Source organism: Carlito syrichta, unplaced genomic scaffold (genome assembly GCF_000164805.1).
Source record: "Carlito syrichta isolate Samal-C Ts95f unplaced genomic scaffold, Tarsius_syrichta-2.0.1 Scaffold313872, whole genome shotgun sequence".
NCBI classification, from domain to species: domain Eukaryota; kingdom Metazoa; phylum Chordata; class Mammalia; order Primates; family Tarsiidae; genus Carlito; species Carlito syrichta.
The window spans coordinates 583,129-598,187 of NW_007257968.1; the positions used below are offsets into that span (position 1 = coordinate 583,129).

The 15,059-nt window shown below is 46.8% G+C and overlaps 1 protein-coding gene across 1 annotated transcript in view; it reads right to left on the reverse strand.

Annotated features, from left to right (window-relative positions):
• RLBP1 (retinaldehyde binding protein 1) overlaps positions 1 to 4,463 on the reverse strand; it is a 13,964-nt gene extending 9,501 nt beyond the window's left edge. The window contains exons 1-4 of the mRNA XM_008070616.2: positions 4,217 to 4,463; positions 2,686 to 2,808; positions 1,954 to 2,065; positions 1,561 to 1,689 (exon numbers count right to left, since the gene is read on the reverse strand). Coding sequence (XP_008068807.1) covers positions 1,561 to 1,689; positions 1,954 to 1,965 — 141 coding nt within the window. The 5' untranslated portion in view covers positions 1,966 to 2,065; positions 2,686 to 2,808; positions 4,217 to 4,463. The remainder of the gene's footprint in view (positions 1 to 1,560; positions 1,690 to 1,953; positions 2,066 to 2,685; positions 2,809 to 4,216) is intronic.
• Between the last annotated feature and the right edge of the window lie 10,596 nt (positions 4,464 to 15,059).

A 15,059-nucleotide genomic window follows, 5' to 3' on the forward strand; every position in this document is an offset into this window, starting at 1 on the left:
CGCCCAGGTGGGTCTCGAACCTGCGGGCTCAGGCAATCCACTCACCTCAGCCTCCCAAAGGCGCGGGATTACAGGCTGAGCCACCGAGCCCGGCTTAGAGACAAAGTCTTGCTCTGTCACCAGGCTGGGGCGCAGTAGCACAGTCATAGCTTACTGCAGCCTCTAACTTCTGGGCTCCAGTGATCCTCCTGCCCAACCTTCTGAGTAGCTGGGGCTATTGGTGTGCACCACCACACCTGGCTAATTTTTTACATTTTTTTGTAGAGCAAGGGTCTCACTATGTTGCCCAGGCAGGGTCTCTAACTTCAGGCCTCAAGCAACCCTCCTTGGCTTCCCAAAGCACTGGGATTACAGGTATGAGCCACTGTGCCCAGCTGCATTGTTTTTTAATCTTTGCTACAACCCATCATGGTTGGTATTCTTTTTTTTTTTGAGTCAGAGTCTCACTGTCGCCCAGGCTGGAGTGTAGTTGCACACTCACAGCCACCCCAGCGTTGACTTGCTGGGCTCAGACAGTCCTTCTGCCTCAGCTTTCCAAGTAGCTGGAACTACAGGCACATGCCACTATGCCCGGCTAATTTTTTTATATATTGTAGAGACGAGGTCCCACCAAGTTGCCCCTAGTCTCGAACACCTGGCTCAGGCAATCCTCTCGCCTCAGCCTCCCAAAGTGCTGGGATTATAGGCTTGAGCCACTGCACCCTCCCATCTCTCAGATGAGCAGACTGAGGTTTCTAAAAGTGAAGATAGTCTTGCCCAAGGTCACTCAGATGGAAGAGGTGGTGCTGGGACTTGTACTCAGGCTCCACTTTTAATCCCTTCACTCTGCGGCCTCCCAGGCTTGATTCTGATCTTTTCAAGAGCAAAGCTCTCCAGCAGAGGGCTGCCTGCCCCTTGCCCCACATCTCACATTCCTCCCCTCTGCTGGGTCAGAGCTCCTCTGTGTGCCTCAGGCAGCTCCCTCCTTGGACAGCATGAAGGGGGAAGGAAGAGGAGGGGAGTAAGGCAGGGAGGAGTTGATGTTGCACCTCTGCCTTGAGATGCCCAGGGAAGTAGAGAGGAAACCAGGAGCCCAGCCTCAGCTAAGCCACTTCCCATCCTCCCAGAAGCCCTAAGACAGCTCTGCCTGCCTCCTCAGAGCAGTCTGGTCAACTCTGTGCTGGTCCAGCAACCGTCTTTCATAGGTGCAGAAGGCAAGACCCAGAGAGGGAAAGCAACTTTTCCACAGAAAGTTGGAAGTAGGTCTGGTTCTGGAACTCAGGCCTCTTGCCTGTCCAGTGAGTGCAGCAGTTGGATCCTTGTTCCCCAGGGTCATTTTCAAATCAATATTTCTCATATCTGAGTCTAGGATGATCCCTCATCCAGAGGCTGCAGGGTGTCTGACCAGCCCTGTAGCTGCCATAGGCCTGACTTCCAGGATGGCCCCTAGAACAGGCCAGACTGTAGGATCCAGGATGACCTAGAGAACTGGGACTGAACCCTTTCCACAGGAGAGAGGATACTGTCGCATCATAGGTTGCCTGCCTAGTCTGTCCCTTCCCCATCCCTTGGCCACCTCACCTTCTGCAAAGTGTGACGGGGCAGCTGGCTGCATTGGCCGAAGACAGGCCCATGGTCCTTGGTTGTGAGCTGCTCCAGCTGGGCCCGGAGCTCCTGTTCCTCTTCGGGGACCATGCGAAACGTGCCCACCTGGGTAGAGAGGAATTAGGAAGTAGGAATAGCCCCCAGCCGCCACCAGCCTGAGCCAGCCAGGGAAATGGGCCTGCTCAGGCCATTAACTAGTGCTTTTGCCCAAGATCATTGTTAAGCCTCCCCCTTCTGGGGCGCTAGGACCCACAGAGAGGTTATGGGGTTTGTGCCTATAATCCTTGGCAGTGCAGATGATAGAGAAGCTGAGAGGGAGGGAAAGAGGGAAGGTGGATGAAAGAGAGCCCTGGAGTACAGGATACTCACCCCCTCTGACATGTTGGCTCTGGAAGGTGCTGAGTCCTTGGAAAAAGAAGAGCTGTGCTTCTTCTGTCCTGGCTTCTCCCGATGACCCCTTCCCTAGGAAAAGAAGTCAGGGCTGCAGTGGTTAGAGAAGCCATTCTGTTATTGTTCCAGAACAGTGGATCTCAGACTTTCAGTTGCATCAGAATCACCTGGTATTTGTTAGAAATACAGGTGCCTGGACCCCACCCCCTGTGATTCTCACTCTGGAGGTTTGGGCTCGGGTCCAGGGATCTGCTATATACGGCACCCCCAGGTGCCCCTGAAGATGGTTCTTTGAGACCGTGCTTTGAGAAGGGACATGAACACAAATACTTCACTCCTCAAGACAAGTTGGTCCAGCTGGGAAAAATCTGTAGCCAGCTTCTATTTTCTGTTACATGTTCACTGCAGGATGAGATAATCCCTCTTCCCTTCTGGCCATCCTTCCCCCAGCCCAGAGGAGTATCTCAGAAACTTCCCAGCCCAGTGGATGGTCATTTCCCCAGAGCATTCCTTCCCAGAAGGGCGATGACCTGTTACATAATCATAATACTACATGTGTGTTCTGTGTTTTGTGATTCACTGTTTTCAAATTTCTTATCTCTGAACCAAGGTTAGCCTCATTATTCCCATTTCACATAAAAGAAAACAGGGTGTGGGTGACTTATCCAAGGTAGCACAGTCCCCAAAATAGGCAGGGATCAGGACTCGGACCCAAGTTGCCACTTCCTGTCAGCACCAAGAGGCCACCTGCTGCAGTGCAGATAGATGTCCAACCTGGGTTCGAATTCTGTCTCTTCTGCTTGCAGGCTGAGATTTAACCCGAGTCTTGGTTCCCTGTAAAATGGGATGGAAGGGTTATGATGTATAATTAAATAATGTACATAGAAGTGGTGTTTTGGCCATCAGAACAAGTGTCATCCATGGCCTGCATGACAACCCACTTCCCCATTGGGTATTTTTGGAGACAGCTCTTCTGTTTCCAGGTTTTCTCCTCTCCTACCTAAACATCCCAGGACCTGCCACCATCCTGCTCCTGCCTCTGACCAGTTTCCACTGGTCAGTTCGGTAACGTAGTCACAGTTAGTAAGAGGCAGAGCTAGGACTTGAACCTATGTCTGCCTGAGACCAAGTCTGTTTTGACATCTACAACTGAGACATCTGCAGGCAAATTCTCTAGGAGAGCTGGTGTCATAGAAACCTAAAGGTCAGAGACACCTGGGCTTGAGTTAGCCTTTGTCCTTTACCATCTGTGTGGCCCCAGCAAGTTACTTAACATTTCTGGGCCTCAATTTCCTCATCCACAAATTGAAAATCACAGTACCTGCCAAAAAGATTGTCAGGAAGACTATATAATTTCTGCAATATGCTTGGCATGCTGTCTTGCCCTAGAATGTAGTTCCCCTTCCCTGTCTTAGCAACATACTGATCATTACTCTGACTTGCACAGAGGAACTTGGAGGAGCCCAGAGAACATCTGAGGGTCTTCCACCTCCTGCCCCTTCCACTTCACAGCCCCAGCAAGGACAGGGAAGGTCTGGGAGCTGTAATCTACCCATAAGAACTGAATCTAAGCCATCTCTCTCACTGGTAGACATCCAGATATGTGGGCATAGAGGCACAGACTGAGATGCTCCTGAGCTTTCACTGGGTTTTGCTAGAACAGGAATGGAGAGGTTGATAGAACAGCTCCAAGGAGCTCAGACAAGACATGGTAATTAGACCCCCCCCAGCCAATTAAGTAGACCATCAGAACAAGACCCTAGATCTTAGAAATACGGGGTTAGATTCTGTGCAGCCACTTTTTTCTAAACATGCCCAAGCTGCTAATTTTCATTTTTTAAAAATACTGATTTATAAGTCATATACAATGAAAAAGTGCCTAGCCCTCACACCATGTCAATGCTATTCTCTGCCATCTTGGGTTGTCAGTTAAAATACAGGGCTCCCAGTTGAAGATGAATTTCAGAAGAATAAAAAATACTTTCTTAGTATAAGAATATCTCATGCAATATTTGGGACACTCTTATACTAAAAAAGCATTTGTTCATCTGAAATTGACATTTAACTGGTGTCCTATATTTTTATTTGCTAAATTTACCATCAGATTGGTCTGGCTCCTCCTGGAGAATGGCTGGTTGGTTTCAGTTTTGAAGGCAGCCTAGGACGTGGTCTCTCTACCCCTCTGACTCCTTACCCCAGTCTTGGACTCCCTGGCCCAGGAAGGCTGCTGGAATTGACTTACCTGCCAGGTCAGCAGCTCCTCCTTGAGGCCACCTGGTACCTGAACGTCCTGGAGTTCTAGAGGTTGCCTCTGCTGGAGGCGTGGCCCAGTCAGCAGGTTGGGATTAGTGTGTCACAAGGAACTTCTCACCGCCCACAGTTTCCGTTAAATCGGGCTCACAGGAGGCCCAGAGTGGGGCAGGGGAAGCAGGGGGAGGAGGTGGAGAAGGGGAGAGGGGAGAGGGGAGAGGCCTGGGCCTGGCTGGAGATGCATCAAAGCCCTCCTTTGTGTACTCCTGCTCTGGAGTTCCTGCTCAGCCATGTGGAAGCTGGGCTCTGGCTGGGATCTAGGCCAGTCCCATTCCCTCTTTCCTGCCCTCTTTTCCTCAAGATCCCAGCGGGGTTTGAGAGAGTACTTCCCAGGGTAACAAGAGGTGAAGGGAAATTGTAAGTGTGACTCCAGGTGCAATGGCAGTTCTGGTGAATCCAGCCCTGCTGCCCATTCTCTCCCCCAGCCTGCAGGGCCTGGCATCGTAGTTTCACCTCCACAGTGAATGGGGCCAGTTGGGATATGTACCTGATTAAGGCCAGACAGAGAGAGGACAAACCAGGTCGAACTGCCTTTTAGGGAGTGTGGGGCAGTAGTAGGAGCATGCTCCAAACCAGATTGCCCACTTTAAAATCCTAGCTCCGGCACCTTCTATCTGTGAGAAATAACTTCATCACTCAGTGACTTAGTTTCCTTCTCTGAGAAGTGGGAATAATAGTGAACCAGGCTCATGACTTTAACGAGGATGAAATGGCGGTGAGTGCTTAGTGCGGGTGGTTAGCTGCCTGACACTTCTCAAGTGCTCTATAAATGCCAGTTACTCCAAATACAGATTCAATAGGCACCTCGCTGAAGGGAACTCATATTATCCAACCCTCTGTACAGGAAGAAACCCCTCGGCAGCCCCTCAACCAGTAGCTTCCCGGTCTCTGCTTTGGTATTCCATGGGAGTGAAGAGCCGGTGATTCTTTTAGAGCATTCTGTATCTGGGATTCCAAGGGCAGGACGCTCCCTGTTTCCAATAACTGGACAGCTCTTCTTGTTTAAAGACGCATCCTTGATCTGACATGGGACAGGGTCCAGCTCTTGTACACAGGTCATTGTCAAGAATCCAGCCCCACAAGTGCTTTTTAATTTTCCCAAACATACTCCTTGCTTTTCCACCCATTCCTACTTTGGCAGGTTTGGGGTCTCTTCACATCATCTTATCCCCTTCCAGCCCCTGTGTACCCTGGTTTTTAGATCTTGGGGTACCCTTGGGTCACCTTGAGCTCTTTGCTTCCAGTAGCCCTTTACCTGGGCTCCTGCTCTGGCTGCTATCTGGCTCTTGGGTTGTTTTCATCCCAAGTCCTCTCTGGAGCTAGGGAATCCCTCATTTCTATCATTCTTCGCCCTGGAATTTTAGTCCTATGCTGTCCTGTATAGTAGCCACTAGACTCATATAGCTTTCCAGTATTGAAATGGGGTCCTGTAACCTGATAACTAAATTTTTAATATTATCTAATTTTTTTATTTTTAGAGTCAGGATCTCACTGTTGCCCAGGCTGGAGTGCAGTGTCATGATCACGTTGATCATGGCTCACGGCAGCCTTGACCTCCTGGGCTCAGGTGATTCTTCCACCTTAGCATCCTGAGTAGCTGGCACTACAGGCGTGTGCCACCATGCCCGACTAATTTTTTTATGTTTTTGTAGAGACAAGGTTTCGTTATGTTGCCCAGGCTGATCTCGAACTCCTGGGCTCAAGTAATCTGCCCACCTCAGCCTCCCAAAATGCTGGGGTTACAAGTGTGAGCTACCGTATCTGGAAATTTTATCTAATTTTAATACACTTAAATTTAAAAACTGATACTGGATTCAGCTTTTGGAAAACTTTTAAGTTGATTTAGAACAACTTTGGTATCTGATTCTATTTTTTTCCAACTATAAAGTTTGTGAAGTATTTCTGTTATGGATTTAAAGCCTAAAGTGAGATGTGCTATAAATACAAAATACTTACTGGATTTTGAAGACTTAGTACAAATAAACTAATGTAAAATATCTCTTTAATGATTTTTATATGGCTTAATGTTCTGAAATGATCATGTTTGAGATATATTGAGTTAAAAATATATTAGTGTTAATTTCACCTGTTTCTTGTTACCTTTTCTGATATGGTATTAGAAAATGTCAAATGACATGTGCTCACATGATATTTCTCATGGACAGTGCTAGTCTAAACCTTGTTACTATTTAAAGTTGACCCATACACCAGCAGTATCAGCATTATCTGCAGGTATGTAAAAATGTCAAACCTAAGCCAGGTGCGGTGGCTCACACCTGTAATCCCAGCATTTTGGGAGGTGGAGGTGAGAGGATTGCCAGAGTCCAGGAGTTCAAGACCAGCCTGGGCAACTTGGCAAAACCTCATGTCTACAATAAATGAAAAATTAGCTGGGCCTGTGACATGTACCTGTGGTTCCAGCTACTTGTAAGCTGAGGCAGAAGGATCACCTGAGACCAGCAGGTTGAGGCTGCAGTGGCTGTGAGCATGTGAGCACTCCAGGACAGAGTGAGACTTCTTAAAAAAAAAGCCAAGTCTTAGGCTCTTCCCCAGACAGGCTACATCAGAAACTGGATTGGATTAAGGCCCTCCCTAATGACCTGTTTTAATTTAATTACTTAATTGTAGCCAGGAGTAGAGGGACAGCCTTGGAGACCCTGCTACTGTACTGAGGAGGCTAAGGCAAGAGGATCTCTTGAGCCCAGGAGTTCGAGGCTGTAGTGTCCTATAACACACTGTGAATAGGCACTGGATTCCAGCCTGAGCAGCATAACATGACCCCATCTCGAAAAAATAAATAAATATAAATAAATAAATACAGTTACTGAATTTCAGCAAGGTTCCCGGGTTTTTCCTGTGCACATAAAAGTTTGGAAAGCACTGCCTTAGGGAGTTTCTGCCCCTCTCCTGTTCTTGGCTATGTCCAGCACAGTGGCTTGCCTGACCTCTCACTTCTACCAGCTTGGAGGATTGATGAGGAATCAGAGCTAGGATTGCCCTTGCCCACCATTGTCTTCCTCTTTGGCCAGGTTGTGGGAAGAGGCAGAGAGGGAGGGTTTCCTGCCCTGATTCCAGGTCTGGCCCTGCCCACTACAAGATTTTGACTCTCTTAGTATTCAGTTGTTTCACTTATAAGATGATGCCATGGGCCAAACTGTGTCTGTCCAGCCCCCCTACCTCCCCATTTATATGTGGAAGACTTAACTCCCAGGGTCTCAGAATTGACTGTATCTGGAGATTGTGTCTTTAGAGACATAATTGCATTAAAATGAGGTCATTAGGGTGACCCTAATCCAATATGGCTGATATTTTTATAAGAAGAGGAAATTTGACTGGGCAGCTCACACCTGTAATCCTAGCACTTTGGGAGGCGGAGGCGAGAGGATTGCCTGAGTCCAGGTGTTCAAGACCAGCCTGGACAACTTGGCAAGACCTCATCTCTACAATAAATAAAAAAATTAGCAGGGCATGATGACTCACATCTGTAATCCCAGCACTTTGGGAGGCAGAGGCGAGAGGATTGCCTGAACCCAGGTGTTCAAGACCAGCCTGAATAACTTGGAGAGACCTCGTTTCCATGACAAATCAAAAAATTAGCCAGGCGTGGTGGCATGCGCCTCTGGTTCCAACTACTTGAAAGGCTGAAGCAGAAGGATCACCTGAGTTCAGTAGGTTGAGGCTGAGGTGACCATGAACATGCTATTGCACTCCAGCCTGGGCAACAGTAAGACTCTGACTCAAAAAAAAAAAAAAAAAAAGAAAATTAGCTGGGTGTGGTGGCATGCACCTGTAATTCCAGCTACTTGGAAGGCTGAGGCAGAAGAATTGCCTAAGCCCAGCAGGTCAAGGCTGTGGTGGCTGTGAGTGTGCCACTGCACTCCAGCCTGGGCGATAGAGTGAGACTCCAACTCAGAAAAAAAGAAAAAAAAAAAAAGAAGATCAAGAAGATGACTACCTATAAGCCAAGGAGAGAGATTTCAGAGGAAACTGGCTTTGCTGACACACCTTCTTCGCAGACTTCCAGCTTCCAGAAATGTGAGAAAATGAATTTCTGTTGTTCAAACTACCCAGTCTGTGGTACTTTGTTAGCAAACAAATACAGATGGAATGATGTTTTTTTTCAGAGTGTGAGGTTTATAGGACATAATGGGAATGAGTGCCCAGGCTGCCCCATGAGAAGGAACCACGGAGGCCCCCGAAGAGGCTCCATCAGTGCTGGGCGATGGACTCTGCCACAGAGGTACATTCTTGTGCACCAAGAACACTTTGGAGTTAATGACCCAGCCCTGACAGGAGTAAGCTGCACAGAGCTTTTCAGGATGCTGGCAGGCCACAATACCCTTTTTGGGAGCAGAGCTTTCCACAGCATTATCTTCTGCTCACAGTCCTTCTACTGCCTCTAATCTTCCCTTCCCCCTTCCCAAGAGTCATGCTCACATCCAGCTTCCCTGGCTGGAACAATAGTGCCACTGTGAGAGAGAAGACGCTGCCCTCATTGGTCCAGACACCTGGGCTGGCCACATTGGCAGACAACTGTGGGCTCCCTGGCCTGCTGCTCTCTGTCCAGCTGAAGGCAGAGTGGGAGGGGACTCGCATTTGCTGTGCCCCCATTCTGTACTATGGCAGGTGGCCTACCAGCTTTATCTCATCCAACCCTTCCAAGTATGAGATAAAGGGTATAATTCCTTTTTCACAAAATAGAGTACTGAGTGTCATAGAGGTGAGGGACCTACCCAAAGCCACTCAGCTGCTTAGGAGTAGAGGACAAATCACTCAACACACAAGGCAGCCCCTCCTCCAGAAGAAAGACACACAGTCACATCTTCCTCCTGGCTCCTGGGAAAGGTGATATCATCTCACCCTCCCTGGGAACAGCCCCACGGGCAAGAATTTAGTCATTGCAATCCCTTCTTTAGCCATTAATGATTCTCCTGGACTATGGAGGACCTTATGTATGCCCTAGGCCTCAACTCCTCTTTTGAGGAGTGGGAAAACCCAGGTCCAGGGACATTCTGCACTTTTTAAAAAAATTGTACAGTGGCAATGAGAACAAGTAAGTGAAGTCTCTGACCCCCAGGACTGGCAGCTTCTGTGCTAAAAATCTCCAATCCCTCCAGGAGGCACGCTTTCCACAAAGAAGGGCCTGCCCTGCAGCCCTGGAAAATGGGAGGTGCCAGGGAATGAAACAAGGAGGAAGTGAACAATAAAATCTATCAGGATGCTTGTTCAAAGAGGATTTTAGAATTAAGATGGTTTCATAATATGAGGGGAAATGAGGTTGCAAACACACACATGTCAAAAGAAAGTGAAAAGCAGATCAATAAGAAGGATCCATGGTTGATTAGAAGGATGAATAGGTGAACAGATATTTGGTGATGTAAGTAGAGTAAAATATTTATGTTGGAAGCTAAGTAGTGGGTATTAGGGATGTTTAATGTAAAAATCAAAAACTAGGCGTGGGGGCTCACACCTGTAATCCCAGGACCAAAGTGAGGTGATTGCTTGAGCCCAGGAGTTAAAGACCAACCTGGCAAACATAGTGAAACCTCATCTCCACAAAAAATTTTTAAAAATTAGCAGGTGCACACCAGTCCTGGCTACTTAGGAGGCTGAAGTGGATGGATCATTTGAGCCTAGGAGGTCAAGGCTGCAGTGAGCTATGATTGTTCTACTGCATTCCATCCTGGGTGACTGAGTGAGACCCTGACCGAAAAAAAAAAAAAAAAAAAGAAACAAAAAAAGAAGCCTCCTTTCTCTATTTCACCATTCTTTCTCCCTCTCTCTTACTTTTTCTTTCCTCACATCTTTCAAGCAAATTTCCTGAGTAGCTACTATGTGTTAGGCACTGGGAATCCATAGATGAATAGAAGACTACCTCTGCCTTAAAAGCTGACAGTTTAGAATACATAGCACAAACTAATTATAAATCAATGATAGGCTGTCATTTGGTTAGTCAACCTTGAGAAATGTTACAAACTATATTTTCTTCTTGGAAGTTATCAATGAATATAAAAAACATAAAGGCTCTGAGAAGTCCTGTGCAAAGAAATCTTATGCAAACTGGTTTAACTCAGTATTTTGCAAATATATGAGCCAGTGCAACCCTTTCATCTCATAATGCTTGTGAACAGCCTTGGAACTATTATTTCTCTGAACATGCTTGGGAAACACCATGATAGCAGTGATCTATGGGGGAAAAAAGTCTAGTAGGAATTCATGGGGAGAAGAGACAGGTCTACTGGGGGGCATTAAAAAGGGTTTCCCAGAGAAAGTGATTTTCAAGGTGAGACTTAAAAGAGCAAGAGATTTGCCAGGGAGACAAGGTGAAGGATTATGGTAGGTGTCCCTGAAAAGGACTCCCAGACAGGAAGCAGCACATTAAACAGATATGGGAAAGTGAAATTTTTGCTTGTCAGGAGAACTGCAACTAGCGAGCATGACTGGAGCAAAGGGTTTGGGTAGGGAATCAGTGCAAAACTGAAGGCCATGGCCAGATCATTTAGGCCCTAGATGCTATATTCCACAATTCAACTATTTTAATTTAAAAAATAATATTTGTTGAGCACCTACTGTACTGTTAAACCCAAGAACTCTAATCCGAGAGAAAAAGAGAGAAAGAGAGACCACAAAGAGCCAGCTCCGATGCAAACACACGAGGCTCGAGTCTGGGCTCACGTATGAAGCCCGTGGCTTCAGGGACAAGAGCCCTGATCCAAAATGGCAAGCAGTTTTTATGCACAATTACAGAGGGAGGGGAAAGAACTTTAAACTTGATTTTACATGATTGGGTAATTTCTCCTAATGGGTATATTGGTAGGTGCCTTTCGTGGGCTGTAACCTGACTGCCCGTGATTGACAGAAACCCACTTAACGGGCAGAGTGGAATGTCAGATAAGTTAGGTCCATACAGTCACTGCGTATAAAGTAACCTGAGCAGGCAGGCAAAGGGTTACATTAGTCATTTAAGGTTGCTGATCCGCCCCCGAGGAATGCTTAGGAAAGCTTGTTTGCTTAACATTTACATAACATAATATGGTCATTACGGGACAACAAAAGCCAAACTTAACAAAGTTTTAAATATGAATGCTGCAAACACATACAGTGAATATATAGTACTAGTTCTGGGAATTTATAAAATATCACAAATGTCTTATAGCAAGGCGGTTTTAGTACTAGTTCTGGGAATTTATAAAATATCACAAATGTCTTATAGCAAGGCGGTTTTTGTAAAAGTCTTTGATCCCTTCAGGTTTACATAGCCACTGCGTGTAAATTAACACTGGCATGGAAGCCGGTGGTTTAAATCAACTTAAAGTCCACCTAGAGAGCAGCTAGCACCTCAGAGTCTACTGCTACTGCGATAGCAAAGGAATGTCTGAAAGGGACTTATTGCTTTAACATTTACATCCCGTTGTAAAAGCAGAAGTCAGCATGGCAATTGGGACTAACAATGCTTAGCCCAAGAGTTCTAAATACAAACACTACTTAAGACATTTTATATACCTACACAATCAGTCACTACCCAGCACCCGACATATGCCTAATTCTACGGGGTCTGAGGTAGGATTTAAAGTACTAAGATTTCATAAAGTACAATAAACATGAGGTAGGAATACACAAAATATATAGTAAACATGAGGTAGGGATATATAAAATATAGTGAACTAAACACTACTTTTATAGCAAGTATGGCTTTCTAAGTTTCTTGGTTTCTTGGGTCTCTCAATAGCATGCTCTTAACCTATTATTGTCCTCTCACTACTACGAACCAGGCCTGCCAGGTGTGGTGGCCCATGCCTGTAATCCTAGCACTATGGAAGGTGGAGGTGAGAGGATTGTCTGAGCTCAGGGATTTGAAACCAGTTTCAGCAATTTGGTGAGATCTCATCTCTACAATAAATCAAAAAAATTAGCTGGGTGTGTGGTGCATACCCATAGTTCCAGCCACTTGGAAGGCTGAGGCAGAAGGATCACATGAGCAGGTCGAGGCTGCGGTGGCAGTGAGCATGCCACAGCTCTCCAGCCTGGGTAACAGAGGGAGACTCTGACTCAAAAAAAAAAAAAAAAAGTAAAAGAACCAGGCCCTGTGCCATGGTACTGAGGAGACATGTTTTAAAAGACACACGCCCTGCCCTCACTGCTCACAATCTAGCAGGGAACATAGACGAGGAAACCAGGAGAGTCTGGTTCACGGAAGGGAGTGCCAAGTGCTGTAGAGGTGAGATGGGATTAAACATGTCCACTGGATTTAAGAATGAAAAGACTGCCATGATCTTGGTCACAGTAGTTTTGGTGAATTAACAGAGGTAAGAAAAGCAAAGAGATGAAAAGGAGATATGGAAATAAAGAAAGATTAGGTCGCTTCTTTGAGAAATCTGGCTGACAGCAGATGAGAGGAGGGTAGCAATGAGAAAGGAAGCATGGGTCAAGGAGGTTGTTGAGTTTTGAGGGCTGGAAGTGACTTTTCCATCCTCTCCTTTATTCTCAGCGGATGAGCTCTACTTCTACTTCACGGGGAAAAAAAAAAAAGGAATCCTTGGATGAGAACTTAGCTTCAACTCCCTACTAGCAAAGGAAAAGAAGTGTTTATGGCCGGGCTCGGTGGCTCAGCCTATAATCCCGTGCCTTTGGGAGGCTGAGGTGAGTGGATTGCCTGAGCCCGCGGGTTCGAGACCCGTCTGGGCAGCGAGACCTCATCTCTACAATAAATCAAAAAATCAGCCGGGCGTGGTAGCACATGCCTGTAATTCTGGCTACTTGGAAGGCTGAGGCGGAAGGATCGCCGGAGCCCAGCAAGTCAGGCTGCAGTGGCCGGAAGCGGCCACTACACTTCAGTCTGAGCGACAGAGTGAGACTCCAACTCAAGAAGTGTTTATGAAAGGGTAGGAGTTAGAGGTTAAAAAACTTATGAAAGGGTAGGAGTTAGAGGTTAAAAAACAATGGAGGTCAGGTGCTTTGGCTCACACATGCAATCTTGGCACTTTGAGAGGTTAAGGTGGGAGGATCACCTGAGTCCAAGAGTTCAAGACCAGCCTGGGCAACATAGCAAGACCTCGCCTCCACACACATAAAAAATTAGCTGGGCATAGTGGTGTGCTCCTGTAATCTCAGCTATTCAGGAGCCTGAAGTGGAAGGATTGCCAAAGCCCAGGAGGTTGAGGCTACAGTGAACTGTGATCGTGCCACTACACTCCAGCCTGGGTGACAGAGTGAGACAGCTCAAAAACAAAAACAAACCAAAAAGATCTAGGTCAGAGAAGGGTAAGTTATTATAAGCACCTCACTGGGAAGATGGAGGAAGTTGGAACTCAGGTGCTGAGGACAGTAGGTTTATAGATTTGATGGTGGGGAGTTAAAACAAGTTTCCATCTGCAGGCACCTATTTTTGTCTTTTTGGTCAAGTATAAGTTGAAGTAATATACTAAGAGTAAAGGAGGCGATAGAAAAGTTTGAAATGCCAGGCGCCATGGCTCAGCCTGTAATCCCAGCACTTTGGGAGGCCAAGGTGAGTGGATTATCTGAGTCCGCGGGTTCAAGACCAGCCCAGGCAACTTGGTGAGACCCCTTCTCTACAATAAATAAATAAAAATTAGCCAGGTGTGGTAGTGCGCACCTGTAGTTCCAGCTACTTGGAAGGCTGAGGTGGAAGGATCGCCAGAGCCCAGCAGTTCAACGCTGGGGTGGCTGTGAGCATGCCATTACACTCCAGCCTGGGTGACAGAGTGAGACTCCGACTCAAAAAGAAGAAAGAAAAAAGAAAAGTTTGAAATGATCTCATGAAGAAAGGAAGAAGAAACTTACTGGGGGAGATGATCTAGCAGTGTTGAAGACCCCCTTGAGACTGGGGCACCCACTACACACACCTGTGACTTCTCTAGCACAACCCAGCAGCCCAGGCATATCTCCAACAAGGAAATATGGCTGGCTTCCTCTAGGGTTAGGGTTTGCCATGTGGGTGGGATGGATGGAAAGGCAAAAGGGGGTAAAATGTGGTGTAAGTATTTGTGACCTTGGAATTAAAGATGAGAAGGAGTTGAGGCAGTGTAGTTTAGAGAGAAAAAAATTCTAACCCCCAAAGAGATGGCATTAGGAGGTGGGGTTTGGGTGAGGTGATTCATGGGATTCATGCCCTTATAACATAGGACCCAGAGAGCTGCCTTGTACCTTCCACCATGTGAAGAGCTAGCAAGAAGGCGCCAGCTATGAGAATGTGGCTTTCACTAGATACTAACGCTGCAGTTGCCTTGACTTTGGACTTCTATGCCTCCAGAACAGTGAGAAATAATCTGGGTGGGTAGCCGGGCTCGGTGGCTCAGCCTGTAATCCCGCGCCTTTGGGAGGCTGAGGTGAGTGGATTGCCTGAGCCCGCGGGTTCGAGACCCGCCTGGGCAGGCGAGACCTCATCTCTACAATAAATCAAAAAATTAGCGGGCGTGGTAGCATGCGCCTGTAATTCCGGCTACTCGGAAGGCTGAGGCGGAAGGGTCCCCGGAGCCCAGCAGGTCGAGGCTGCAATGGCCGGGAGCGACTACTGCACTCCAGTCTGGGCAACAGAGTGAGACTCCAACTCAAATAAAAATAAAAATAAAAAATAATCTGGGTAGTTTAGGAGGCACCTGGTCTCTGTCATTTTGTTATAGCAGCCAGGATGGACTAAGATACTGTTAATTAACCACAGTACAATGATCCAAATCAGGAGTTGAACACTGACACAATTGGGTACTCTATAGACCTTAATCAAATATTGCCAATTGTAAGGGGCCATTTTTTTTTTT